Source organism: Myzus persicae, unplaced genomic scaffold (genome assembly GCF_001856785.1).
Source record: "Myzus persicae strain clone G006 unplaced genomic scaffold, MPER_G0061.0, whole genome shotgun sequence".
In the NCBI taxonomy this organism is placed as follows: Eukaryota; Metazoa; Arthropoda; class Insecta; order Hemiptera; family Aphididae; genus Myzus; species Myzus persicae.
The window spans coordinates 149,940-165,167 of record NW_019102121.1 but is presented as its reverse complement, the minus strand read 5'-3'; the positions used below and the strand labels follow the sequence as shown (position 1 = coordinate 165,167).

Here is a 15,228-nt window from a genome sequence, read left to right as displayed (position 1 = left end):
ACAGTTTCTGCTCTCGTCAGGACAACAGAGGAGAGGTAGCCGCCGCTATTATCACCCCTCGCATCGTCGAGCGAGCTGGTGGTATGGCGCTTAAATACCACCGCCGTCGCTCACCCGGCCAAACGCCCTCCTCCGACCCATCTTCACCACTGGCCCACTACCGACCCCCTACCGCTTCATTTCAGACCAGCCGGGCAAAAAGTGTACGTACACAGAAACGGTGGCGACAATTGTTGTTGTCGTTGTGTGCGGCGGAACAGACAGAGGTGCAGGAAACAACGGATACGGTGAAGGGAGGGAATAGGGCTGAAATCACACGCGGGCCACACCCTCGCCTCACCAAAACACCGCTCCGGCGTCACGCTACGCGACGAGAGGCCGCGCGAAGGCTCGCTCGCAGGCTGCCAGCTCCGTGGCGACGGCGGCGGTCGACCGACTGGCCCGGGGGCCCGGGCTCGGGCCGCAGCCAAATAGCCGCGGCTGCAGCCCCGCGCCCCGCACCACTGCTAACCGACCGATCGGGTCCCGGGGATATTTTCGGCGGCACGAGTGCCGTGGCCGCTGCGCAGACGCTACTGAACGACGACGCTCCTCCTAATATACGCTGACAGTATTTTACACAGCAGCGGCAGTACGCTGCACCAGTTACACCCACCCCCGTCTACCCACGCATAACGCTAGCAAGCTGGTTAGCGTACCGCCACCGCCGCCGAGCTGCTGCTGCTTGGCTGCTGGCTGCTGCTGCCAGAGGTACTACCGTCGTTCGTTCAGTCCGCGGCCGGCCGTCGCGGCGACCGTGCACTCGCGTCGCGTACATTAAAATAAAAGTCGAATTTTAGATAATATGTGTGTAAGCACTATATTATGGTGAGCACTCGGTCTTTAATACACTTTCATAGTAATAAAACGCGCGCGTAGACTCGGCCCTTATGACCTAAAATGAAACGTCGTCCATTCAATTTTTTCGTTTTTTATTCGCGAATACACGATCCCGTGATGATGGAACACCGCCACTAAATACGTACGAGGGGGCAACACAGAGATTAATCCGTCGAATCTGCACTATAATGGTCTGAATATTCTTGTAATCGTCGTAATGTCCGTAGTATACAATATAATAATTATAATACAATTGTATTACTTATAAGTTGTATAAGTAGTTTTAAGTATGAAATGTGTCGAATACATGGTGATGGCTTATTACTAAAAATATGTACATCGTTGATACCGAGTGTCTTTTGCATTATAATGCGTAAATAAATTGTTGGCACGGATATTACGACGACAGTAATAGTATAGTTAGTAGGTAGCTATATTGTATAAATAGATCGCCTACGATGACAACAACGGTGGTTATTACTTTGAACCAAAAATATTGTACTTTTTTCATATACATGATAATATTATTACATATAAATATCGTACACGCATAATTATTATTATTATTGCTTTAATGGTCATTATAATATGTCCATTTTAATTAGTTAGGTACATTAGAAATACGTTCGTCATTAAAGCGGTACATTTGCAGAATCTTTATGGAGGTAATCGCTGTCGGCGTCAAGAGACTAAACTACTACTACTACTCCTACTACTACTACTACTACTGAGAAACGCGTGTAGCTGTAGCTGGTTGGATCTGGGCCAAATACACATGTATTAATTGAATTGTGTGCGGTAGCAGCAGCGTGCGTAAAGACAACTACAAAGTTTTTGTATGAATCACTCCGTTCCCAGTTATCGTGTGTACTCTCACACATTATTTTCTGGGGTTTACGATGCTGTTGCTGTTACTGCCGCAATCACATTTGGTCCCCTTCAACCAGCTGTAGCCGGCACGCGAAAAACTACAATTTCCACCAAAAATCATCTTACCTCAATAACTGGTGTTAGTTATTTCAGGTTAAGTTAAATTTGTGTAAAAGTATTGTAATTCTATCTCTTAAATATGTTTATTTTGTACATTTAAAAAATATGTAAATTAATGAATATTAGATATTTAGATTATTATTATGTTGTTTAATACACAAGTACACAATATGTAATATTTTATAAAAACGAATCCATGTACATTAAATTGTAATGTTTTGTAATGTATATTATTATATCAACCATGGTTATATGTATTGTCATGTTTAGATAATAGATTTGTATGAAATATTTATACCACCACCAATACATATACATAGTAGTATTTAGCAGTAGTTTTTTATGAATATAGAATATTTTTGAGCGCGCAAAACGGCGCTACCTTTGAACTTTATCTTGGCGTGTGCTGCAGAATTCGCGCTAACCTTACTCCTACATGCTGAACAACCCTCAGTATTGTTTTTTTCTGGGATGCTACACCATCACGTGACTTGTATGAAATAATAAATAATAATAGAGTTCAATTTTTGTACCGTTAGTTTGTACCACTCAAAAAAATTAATATTTGTTTCATTTCAAATTTGACTAGCATTCTTAACCAGCAGTAATAACACGCAATACCTATGAGCAGACATGTAAACGAAAATTATAGCCGTAGTATAAAACTTTAGTCGTTAGGACCTCAATAATTTTAAATGTCATGAAACGAAAACATATGCACGGTTCACGACGTAGGTGCATGCTACAAAATCTAGACATACTGAGTGTGTAATAAAAATTTTCGAAATTCCAAACTTCTAATACGCTAATGCATAAATGAATTTTTCGTAAGTTCTCGGAGAAATCGTGGTCGCCGGGATCACTGCTGTTACCGGTTGCTCGTCTCTAAGCGGTGCATCAGAAGCGTAGTCCATCGTCATGAGGCAATTATTATTATTTCGTGTAGACAGGTATACAATAATACATATAACATACCAGCCTGTTTTTAAAATTGAAGTTAATGAGTTATAGGGGCGGCGGTGTTGATCCGTAGTGACAAAACGAGAATTGGCTTACATTTATAATATTATTGTTATGCTAAACGACGACGTAAAGGTGTCACAATGGGGGGCCCTCTGGTGATCGACCGCTACGAAAGGGGGTGATTGAAATCGGTGCTTCCGTCCGCTGTTGATACAATCAACATACGATATCCAGGAGTCCCCCTTCTCCGGTCTTGACAAGTTCTTAACCACCGGTCCTTGGTCCTCACTTCCACTGTCCTCACCACCACTCCATTACAATCCCGCATCACCGAAATGCACGATCACCGTGTTCCTCACGACCACACCCACGCCCACATGGGCATCGCAATCGAATAAGATGCTGCAGGCCATGGTATATGCAACGACATAGCACCGTGGCACAGAAGCGAAATAAACAGGCTAATATTATAATATAATATGGCGAATCACGGCAGCTATATAATAATCTACTATAATCTGTCACAGTCAAACTGTCATTCTTTTTACGCCCCTCCTGGCTCCTATACTATCTTATTCGCTCTCAGTTTCATACATTTATTATAATATATATATTATAAACTCAAACGTATACCAGTCAGTGGGTGAGGGGAGGGGGTGTCTAATAGTAAGTAATAGTAGTCTGGTAGTAAATATATTATACTTATGATCCTAGCGTAACGATTATTCTCATTGTTTATACATAATGATAAACAAATACAGGTAGTAAAATGTTTTAAATGCAGGCTCTATACTAGAATACTAGATATATAAAATCATTTCTTCATACAAATTTGTAATTCAAAATAAATATAAAGTATTTATTCAAAACATAATTTATCTGGTTTGTAGATAATCTAAATTGCTGATAAAAAAAAAAAAACTGTTATTTTGAAATATTCAAATGACACATAATTTTGTTCATTACCTAGTAGGTTTGAATGCTAAACTTAGTGCATTGTAAATTTAATTTTCACTATGGACAAGTTTTTAATTCAATACGAGTAATAATTTTTCTACGTTTAAGATTTTAATTTATAAGCTGAAGTTTAACCAGGATTACTCTTATAATAAACTAAAATATCCTCCATTACTAAAAAATATCAAAACCAATTACATTAATTAAATAAGGAATCACCACCACTAGACATGAGTTTGGCTTTAACTCCTCCTCCTCTTAATTCTTACAATAGTTAACAGTGCATGTTTAGGCAAGTATGACATATGTATTAAAATGCATTATTTATCACTTACCCAGGATTACCACGTAGTGCCGCATGCTGCAGCGGGTTGAAACCATTTGTGTTGACCACCATGAGATCAGCAGGCGGTGATCCAATGGCTGGAAATCCAGGTTCTGTGTCAGCAGTTGTGACAGCACTTCCACTTGTTCCTATGGATTTGGAAGTTTCCTCAGAAGAAGAACATGCAGTGGCAGCACAACCAACGGCACCATCTTCTTGACCACCCATTATTGACGATGTCCTTTTTTCGTTTTCCACTTCGATCATAGCAGCATTTGCAACATTGTTATCCTTAGGCGTTACAGAAGTACTGGCAGCAATACTGGTTGTTAAGATAGTACTTGCTGTGTTTGAATCGTTCATTGAGGCAGAACTTGTCGTAGCCTGATCTGTAGATGGTGGCCTAGGAAATGAGCGGTCATAGGCGCGTTCGCATCCACTCAAAACATTGCTGGTCACAGCACTTGAGGGTACATTACTAATAACAAAGCCTCCACCTCCTCCTTCCAACAACATGGCTACGATGTCATCGCGTCTCCGAGATATGGCATCGTGTAGTGGTGTGTCACCTTCATTATCCTTTAGGCATAACAGATATAAACACTCTTCATTAGAATATTATGTTGTAATCTTGATTTTCATTTAACATACAATTATGGTTTATAATTTTTCCATTATTATATAAACAATCAAAAGGATGTTACAGCAAGATTCATCATATACGTCTGTTCTAAAGGACTACATATTATAAAATCATTTCCTTTAATTCTGTGGAATTTATGCAATCATCTTTGGTAAATTGTATATTGTAAAATTGTAGAAAAAGAAGTGAATTTGTGGTTGTACTACAATCATGGATATTTTGGTGTAAACCACAATAGCTTACATTTTTTTTTTTTAAATTATCAATACAGAAAATCTGACATACAGTCAGAGATGGCCAGAAGAAAGGGCAAAGTTGTGCATTTGGTAGAAATGCACTGCCTGAGAAAATATTTTTTAATAATTTAGACTTTTCAAATAAATAAAACCATATAAAAGTTCTTTCTTTGTTAATTTATTTCCACGATTATGGCTAAAATTTTGAAGTGTTAGGACTGTTGCATTTTATTACTCGCATAGATACAATCATGAATGTACTAAGATACCATACAATCAAGATTTTAATTTTACTAAAGTTGACATAATATATTAAATTAGTTATTAGTGATTATGTACCACTGATTAATATATACATATCTTGTTCAGAGAGGGTCCAAATTAAGAAAAGGTCCCAAAAATATTGTAGGCACCCCCTTTGAAAAATCATTTTTCTGATAACTTGTTTTATTAAACTGATTACCGATGTGTGAAGATTTCATATAAATGGGGGCATAGCCCACCATGGCATATCTAGACATCAAAAGTATTTTGCACCTATTGAGGTGATTTTCTGTGTACATGGGTCACATATTAAATTCTCCTTTTTGAATTTGATAAGTGATATAAAATAAAATAATTTGAACTTAATATACACTATGTTGAAAATATAGAGAACAAAATATTACCTATAGACAATTTAAATAATTTTTTAGAGTAGTCTTTTAAAATAACAACTTATTACAGTAACATAACTTACTTCAGAAAAAAAATTAAAAATTTGTATTTTGGATCTTTTTTTGGTTACTCTTTAATATAAAACCCTATACCATATAGGGAATCAGCAATTAGACTAAATTTGTATGGGTTAATCTTCTATAAAAATAATTTTAATTAGTAAATGATTAAATAACCTAAACAGATTTAATTAACTATAAAACGATTATTTTATTTTATTAAAAGCTAATGACTTTTATAATAATTTAATACTGCATTACCTGTATAAATTATAATTATTAATATAAAATAATTGTTAATTGTATTATATTAATATCAATCAATAACAACCTGCAGGTTTGGCAAGCAATTTAGGCGCAACAGAATGCGGCATACATCAGCATACCCACGGTTAACAGCGATGTGTAGGGGAGTCTGTCCTCGTTTATTACGTGCATTTATATCAGCATCAAAAACAGCGCACAGAACATGCACCACTTGTGGCTGGTTACCAAATGCAGCATGATGAATAGCACGATCACCATCTTTATCCTGCAAAATGATCAAATCCAGTGTGTTACATGTTATCAAAGAATATTTTAGTTGCTAAAATGAATTAACAAAAAAATAACTCCCACACCTGAAATTCAACATCAGCACTAAACTCTCCAATTAACACTCGACAAACATTGACATGACCATTTTGAGCAGCAGCCTGCAATGATGTGTGCCCGCTACTCACAAAATTTGTCAGTATCAACTCTTCAGCTGTGGGGGGACGAGTGTAATTACAGCACATTGCAGCTTGTCTTGGTGTTAGAACATAGCTGACCGTCATAGGCTCTTCAGATGGCTTTTGGTTCATTTGACTTAATTTCTTTTGTCTTTCCTTCTCCAAAATCCTACGACAGTTTTGGGCATCACCATTGGCTGCCGACGTCACCAGCTCACGTCCCATTGCTTCTCTCTCACGAGCTAATCTTAGTCGTCTGTCGTTTTGAGTTTCGTCTCTAATGCCTAATTAAAATATTAAACAACATACTATGAATAATTGTAAAAGGTTAAATTTTGAATAACAATTTTAAAATAAAAATAGTACTACTTAAAATCATAAAGGAAGCACATATATTTAGATTGTTCTAAAATTTAGTTTTAATTACTCATCAAAATTATTCAAAAATTAAAATAAAAATCAAGCTCTTAATTATTTAATCAATACCATCTAGTGGCCCTGCAATTGATAAATACATTTTATCAGATGAAAATATTGATTTGAAATTAACCATCAATAAATTTATCCAAATTTAACCCAATAAAAGCCATGAAAATTAGTGATATTTTACATTTTATCTCTCAAATCAACAATATATATTACATTATAATTTGTTTATATTAATTAAGATGATAACCTACAGTTAATGATTAAATAAACAGGAAAATATTATTTTATTAATACATAACATTTAAATAAATTTAAAAATTATAACATGTAACAATTTATTCATTCCTTTAAGCTAAGCTAGTATGTAAGTAAATTATTAGTTTACTCTGGTCCGTCCATTTCTTCTTTGTAATTAATATATTAATACTGGGTTGCATAAACAATACTAAATTTTATTAAACCATTAAATTAACCGTTAATTTTTCATGTAAGTTAGCATAAGTGTTATACTCTGTCTAGCAAGAGAAAGTAACTCGCTCGAGCATCTAAATGAACGAAGGTTCTAAGGTATAAACTGTCCCACCCCAGTGGTGGGATACCTGAACGTGTATACATTGGCAGTGACAGACTTCAACATATAAACATACTACTCCCAAGTGGTGGGAATGCGCAAAACACTACGACTTTTGGTTGCCACCATGTTGCCCTCTCTCTTTGGGCAGAGTTTAGTTGTAAAATAATTGTGCAATATTTTGTAATTTTTCACCCATTGCCGTATATTTTAATATATTATTATATTTTGATTCCATTTTGATAATTTGATTTTGCATCATATGTTTTTAATTCAATAACTCCATCATCAATATTACATTATACATGTGAACACACACCTTCATTGAATTCCACAGTTCCATTTGCATTCAGAAGGGTAACCGCTCGTGGATTATATGTCCACGATGTGTTGCATACAACTATCTTAAGGTCACCATCATCATACACTTGTTGCACATAGCCAACTTCACCCAAAGTCTAGAAAGTAAAATAATTATTTTGTATTATATTACATGTAAATTAATATTATAATTAGATGATATCTTCATCAGAGTATCATGATACATTACAACATCATACCATAGACATGGCATCAGCCCATTCGCCATGGCCTTTTTGCAATCGACGTACAAATTCCACATCACTAGAAATCTTTACAGTTGATCCTACTCTGATAACCTGGTCATCATGTGATGAAGTTGCAGCTGAATTGGAACTGCCTGCCACTGGATTATCACTAAGTCCGACAACTTTTGTAAGGACAGCGGCGTTAAATGTCCACCTGTTGCCACTTGGATATAGAACAACAACGTCATGATCTTCATCAATACCAACCACCGATCCAATAGAAGCACTCTCTATAACTCCGCCTCCTAAACATTCTTCATACATGCCATCTGTCCAGCCACCATGATCTTGTTGCATAGCTCGCACAACGTCCAATTCCAAATCAACTCTCACCTAACAATTTTATTTAATAGTTAAAACTATTTTGTATAATTACAGTCGCACAATGAAATACTAAAAAATAAACGTGGACAAATTCTTCTTACCCGATCACCAATCTCTAGCTGTTGGTATTGTAGTTGGTTGTGTAGATGATTTAAACTTAACGCTCCTTGCTTGTGGTCATTCCGTTGTTGATGCTGGTGTTGGCCTAACAATGGCAGGTGGTCTCTGTACACGGTTGTAGATCCTTTAGATGGAGACACACATTTTAAATCGGACTAAAACAAAAAGTTAAGAAATATGTAAAAGTGTTAAAATATAATTTACAAAATAGATATGATTTGATGTTGTTTTTTTTGCTAATAAATTACATACCATTCCTTCAAATCCGACGCGGTACAAATTCTTGACACACCCAGCTGTATTACCATTAATATCCCATTGGACATAGGCGGCAGAACGAACACTGCCTGTCATAGCAGACCAGTCTTGAATTTCACACACTTTTCCACGTTTAACGATTGTTTGAGAGACAGCATTGTTTAAACCTCTCTGGCTAACAGATCCTCCATCTTGATCATCCCATTGCCAGTCAACACCACGCACAACGCGTGAACCAGGAAATATACCACGCAATGTTATTTTCTTAGATTTTTTCCTTTGGTCTAAAATAACTGGATTTTCACCAAGACTTCGAGGGTCTTTTAATAATTCTTTTGGTATAGGTTGTTGGATCAATATAAACCTATGTCGAACATTGTGTTTGTCACTATGATAACACATAAAGCACAGGTCTACAGAACTATCACTTGAAACTTCATTGCCTGGACAGTTCATACATTTCCAACGATGTCCAATGATAGGCGTTTGCTTACATGCATTGCACACAACTCCTTCATGCTTAGTGTGTCCTATGAACAAAAGAAAATTTAAGAATTGAATATTTTTGATACAACAATAAAAAATACATAATATAAAAATAGTGAAAGAAATTTTAATCAAAATTTGGTTTTTAAATATATATATTAATAACAAAGTATTTTTATACCTTAATAATGCTAGCCTAAAATTTACTTCATTTACTAGTATTCAAATTAAAAAAGCATAGTAATAGAAATTTTAAGTTCAAATATATATGGAATTGGATATTTAAACAGAAAAAAATTGTAGTTTTTTTTGTAATTAAAAAATATTATACAACTAAGCAATTAATAATTACTTAGGAAGTGATAAACTAGTACCATACATATTTAGATTATTAAAGAAACTATAAATAATATTTATTAATGAAAATGTATTAATCAAGACTTAAAACTATCAAATAAATAAAGATGCAGAAAATCATACTTAGAATAAATGATTACCTTTAAACAATTTTGAAATTTGGCTTTCAAATAACACAAGCCTTTTATATAATATACCTAAACATACCGTTAGACACAAATAAAAAATGATGCATATATACCTAACCTTTTAAAAATAACCTAACTTCACATCAATTTTGTTTTAGATGAAATATAAAGAATTACAATTTACAATACTACACTGTAAATACATAACCTCAAATGACTTCAAATGTATTCATTTATAAATTAGTACCTTTAAGAATAGGATCTAATGGAACGAAGTTCCACTTTAAATAATTAAATAATTTTTCTAAAAATAAAAAAGGTTATAGTAGGTACCTACATAAACCTCATTATGAGTTTAAAAGAAGCAAGTTGGGTTTTTGTTTAAATAAACTTTATGAATTTTACAATATAATTTAATGACTACAATTAAATTTAAAAATAATAATTAATTAGGTAGGTACTTAAAATTCACATATACCAATGTTTATTGTATTTGAAAAAATTTAAAACTTTTTTACCTCCATAAAATTGATTATTAACAAGTAAGTGTAATTTGACTAAATACAAATACAATAAAATAAAAATACATAACTATCAACTTTTGTAGTTTAAATATTGATTTTTCCTAAAAGACATAAGTACAAAATAACATATTCAGCAAATGTTTAAAATGTAAAGTGTATTTATAAAAACAATATTTTACCAGTTGGACCACTGTCATAAACACGCAAATCATATTGACCGGAACATCTGTAATTGGCCGCTATTCCGTTGTCCCAAACTACGACAACTTCTTCGTGAGACTCAAAACTCCTGACTGTTCCTAAAAAGCCTTCTCCGCCATCCTTTAATATACAATACATAAATAACATTTAATTATAAAAATGTATTGTTGGTATCTCCCAACTATATGACTCTTTGATTAGATTATATGCAAAACTGGGGATAATTCGATTTAAAATTACCTGCTTGCTCCATTTCCAGCTAGGACCGCGTATGACACGGGATCCTACAAGATTCAACAATGTCGGGCACACCACTGACATCGCACAAGTCCAAATCAGACAACAAAACTATCTAAATTAATCGCAACTGTTTAAGCTACCATACTGCCTTACTGAGACAGTTCAACGATGAACGGAACGTTCGACAAGTGTTTTTAACAGCGAGTGGTGAAAATCGACAGAAACAGTAGCACAGCAGTAACACTGAACAGTATACGAGATTGAAATCGCCGTCGGTGGACGAACACCTGTCGCCGGCGACAATTGCGATGATTGCCGTCGCCTGGTCGATCGATAGACGACGTCTGGACGAGAAAAACACACATACACACACAGGACGCACACGCAGACGCACACACACCCACAGACAAAACAAAAACGTATGCCGAGTTGAGTCGGACGCGCACGCCGCGCACGGACTCGTCTAGGTAACTCAAAACTATTGTATGGCGGCGTGTGCGCCTCCACAGCTAACCAACACAAGACAAATATTAGATATGTATAATATTATAATACGTATATGTTGCTGTTTGAACACAGACGACAGCGGACGGACCCGTATCACAGTACCGTTCGCGATATCAGTGTACACCAAAGCAGTTATTCACAACAGATGGTCGTCGTCGATGATACACCGTCTGTGTGATTTCTAAACCTAGAGTTGTGAGTAGAGTGGTTCTGATTGGCCCATATTATTATGGCGGCAAATTCAAAACTATAAAATCAAATAAGTTTATTGTTTTTACTTATTAATTTTTACTTTTTTAATAACTTAAAATTAATGCTAATAAATACGAAATAAATGAGAATTAGGTTTATTTTTATATTTTGTGTGTACAATTAAATGTTTTTGTGATAGGTACTTTTTATTATACATACAATAATATAGGTATATACAAACTATGTATTCAATAATATCATAATACAAAAAATCATACAGGTTAGTTATCTATCTGCTTAAAATATATCGAAACGAAATAACATTAATATAATATTGAAAATTGTTGTTCATACTATGCTTGATTGTATATTGTTTATTTTATTTGTAGAACAAATAATAAAGGATATGTGTAAGTCTGTAATACTGTATTTAGGTAGGTACTTAAAAATCCATGGCACGCTACTCAATATCTTTTCTCTACAAGGAAAATCTATGAATAATAAATATGATATTGTTAATAAGTAACCATGATAATTAGTACCTTACAAAAAATGGGTCGGAAACAAAAAAATCTTGTATCTATTCCAAAAATGAATTTATACAAAAAACATTTTTCATAACAGCGAGAAAAATAAAATTGTTTTGTATGAAACTTATACCACAAAACAATTGATTAAGATGTGTTCATTATCAGAAAAAATGTGGAACTATTTTGGAATTATTTTTCCTTCGTGCCCTATTCAATCCACCTATTTAGATTCCTTTGTCTAATCGCGAATGTTTTAGAATTATTCAAGTTTTAGTCTTATATTAAAGAAAATTTTGTTTAGTTTTATAATAAATTATTCACTATTCAGTTCTCTTGTGTCATAACATTTAAGCATCTAATTGTTCTTTTTTTTTTGGATATATAGCAAGGTGTATTTTGCAAATATTTTACCATGCTTAATTGTATTTTATATTATTAAGAAGTAAAATGTTAACACATAATATTTATAATTTAAAATATCAAAAATATTTAAATTTAATAAAAATTAAATAGGCATTTCATAATTATCATTATCATCAGTATTAGTAATTTAATTAACATTATATTATAAATAAATATTGAAAACTATAAAATAATTAAACAATTCCAGTCCAACAATGAAAAATCAAAAAAAAATAATAATGTTATAAATCATGAACAAGAATTATTTATATCTTTATTTTATCTCATAACTAAAAAATCTAATTCGTTATTGTTTTCATCATGCATGATTGTATATTATTATTTATTTGATTTATATAAAAAAATAAAAATAATACGTGACACTTTATACAAAAAAACATTTTTCATAAAAAGACAGAAAAATAAAATTGTTTTTGTATGAAACTAGTATAATAGTGTAGTATAACACAACGCAATGATGCGTTTCAGGTTCTTATGGTATTTTACCTGTTGTCAATATAATAAAATGGATTGATACATTATTTTATTAATAATTATCTATAGTTAATCGCAAATTAGATTAACATACTGTATGTATCTACTATTCATTTTGATAACCATGATTTTCAATTTATGATGCATGTTTACCATAAAAAAATATACAATCTGTACCCTGAGACACAACAAGAATGTGGGTTAATTCAATTGTGTCCAACCTCTTGTGAAGGCTGAGCCACATCATACAGGTAGAAGTTGTTCAGTTGTTGCAGGCCACATACTTTTTTTTAATAATAATACATTCAAATTTAATGATTAAATTATATTCTATAATACAACAATACATTTTTTTATAATTTTGCAATAGCGAATAATAAGCAGAAATATTTTTAAAAGTATTAATATTTAATTATAAGTACACAGAAAAATATATTTATTTAAAATCAAAAATAAATTTTTAGTTTAAAAAAGTTAAAAGTCATAAGTTTTATTTAATGTGAAATTTGAAATTGCTTTTTTTGTGAAAGTAATGAATCAATATCTGGATCGATTGAAGTTGTGGCAATCGGTAAAAACACGGACGTGTGCATCGACCCTTACAGTTTATTTGAAGTTTTATATTCTTAAAATAAATTTGTTCTCGTAATATAATATAATATAATATAATATATTATACACAATTAAATCATGGTTTTTAAATTGAAGTGAGGGCCACATTAAAATATACCACGGGCCTCGGGTTGGACACCCCTGGGTTAATTTATACAGTGACATGAAATGAGTTGTTGGAGGAAGCCACCCAGTAGTGACACTTCCCATTGACTTAAGAAAAAAGAAGTAGGTAAGATTTCTCAACATAATGTATTTATTAATAAATTAATTATATAATATTAGCAAAACATAAAACTTAAAAGATTATGTTTATATAGTGGGATTAATCCTGCTCTCCTAAATTGATATTTTCATTGGTACAATATTCAATTGAATGAGGTGCCTTTTTTTTTTGTTCATTAGTGTGTTGTCAATCGATAATGGAACTTTTCTTTTATTATGCACATGAATTCTACTTAATTTTGTTAGTTTTCTTGCTGTCTGTACTTTTTATCCTCCAAGACATACTTTTCTTCTGGAAATTGTTGTAGGTAATATACTTCTGTTCTAAGCAATTTTTTTATATATTATATAATTTATTGACCCTTGTACTAAAGGTATAACATAACATTAAGTACATTAGTATTATTTAATACTGAAAATAAGATATATAATTAAATAGATAGTTATAAAATCCGAAATTTATTTTTTTTGAAAAATTCTAAAAAGCCAATTTGTAAATCTGATTTTTAGAAAACTTTACATCTTAAAAACATTTATCTAAGTCAAGTGGCTAATTTTTTTAAAACATCAAAATATTTGAATATTTATTAATTTGTAAAGTAATGACTTTTAAAAAAATTATTTAGATCAACGGTTCCCAAACTATGAGGAGCAATTCCCAAGGAGGGCACGAGCCGAGTGATAAATATTGATATTTTTTAATCAACAATAATTTTGTTGAAACGTCTTAAGTATTCTAAAAAAATATTTCACGATGTATTACTTTAAGTCATGTTGAGCATCCAATAATATACTTGATTCAGGGATTTCCGTAATAGTTACTTATTTATGGGAAGTACAATTTATTTTTTTAATTTTCAGGGTGCCGTTAATTATAAAGTTTGGGAATCGCTGATTCAGATTTTAGCAAGTAGGTACCTAAAAAATTCTCATATAATATTTTTAAAAATGTTATACTTTTTAAATTTAAAATGTTTTTTATGACTAGATCAATTTTACTAATAAAAAAAATAAAATTTCAAATTTCAATAAATTGTAAAAAATAAACTTACCGCAAGTTCTTGTTTATAGAGTTTTTTTTCAATGTTTTTATAAAACATTTTTTAAAAACCAGATTTACAAGTTTTGAACTTTAAAATAAAGTTTACATCAGATTTATTATTTTTATATTTAGTATTAAAAATAAGTATAAAAATGTTATTTTATACATACATGTGATGGAATTTTCTATAAATGATAAAGAATAAAAAATAAAAATATTGATTGAGGGCTGTTCACAACCTACCATTTTGTGTCCTGTTCACATAATTAATACATAGGCAAAAAATATTGGTCACACGTTTCCTATGTATAAATATACTTATATTCAATACGCGACACAAGACTATGAATTGTGAACCCCCTTAATGACAAAAGTTGTTTCATTTTTTAGGTCTATTATACTCTTTATATCAGGGGCGGCCAACTTGTGGTTTGTAATGCCTTGTATCTTATTAACAAAAACCAAAATTTACTTATCATTATTACTATGAAATATGAATTTTATATTTTTTGCTCGTACATTTATGGGTTAATTATAATACATAATTTGATATGT

General features: G+C 32.4%; 1 protein-coding gene across 2 annotated transcripts in view; it reads right to left on the bottom strand.

Annotated features, from left to right (window-relative positions):
- Window positions 1-11,281, bottom strand: part of LOC111031353 (E3 ubiquitin-protein ligase mib1-like) — a 44,481-nt gene extending 33,200 nt beyond the window's left edge. The window contains exons 1-9 of one of the 2 annotated variants that reach the window (XM_022311257.1): window positions 10,669-11,281; window positions 10,407-10,548; window positions 8,727-9,262; window positions 8,456-8,629; window positions 7,983-8,363; window positions 7,742-7,880; window positions 6,330-6,706; window positions 6,041-6,241; window positions 4,125-4,693 (exon numbers count right to left, since the gene is read on the bottom strand). In XM_022311257.1, the coding sequence (XP_022166949.1) occupies window positions 4,125-4,693; window positions 6,041-6,241; window positions 6,330-6,706; window positions 7,742-7,880; window positions 7,983-8,363; window positions 8,456-8,629; window positions 8,727-9,262; window positions 10,407-10,548; window positions 10,669-10,749 (2,600 nt within the window). In that variant the 5' untranslated portion in view covers window positions 10,750-11,281. The remainder of the gene's footprint in view (window positions 1-4,124; window positions 4,694-6,040; window positions 6,242-6,329; window positions 6,707-7,741; window positions 7,881-7,982; window positions 8,364-8,455; window positions 8,630-8,726; window positions 9,263-10,406; window positions 10,549-10,668) is intronic. The other variant, XM_022311258.1, reaches the window with a different exon arrangement.
- Between the last annotated feature and the right edge of the window lie 3,947 nt (window positions 11,282-15,228).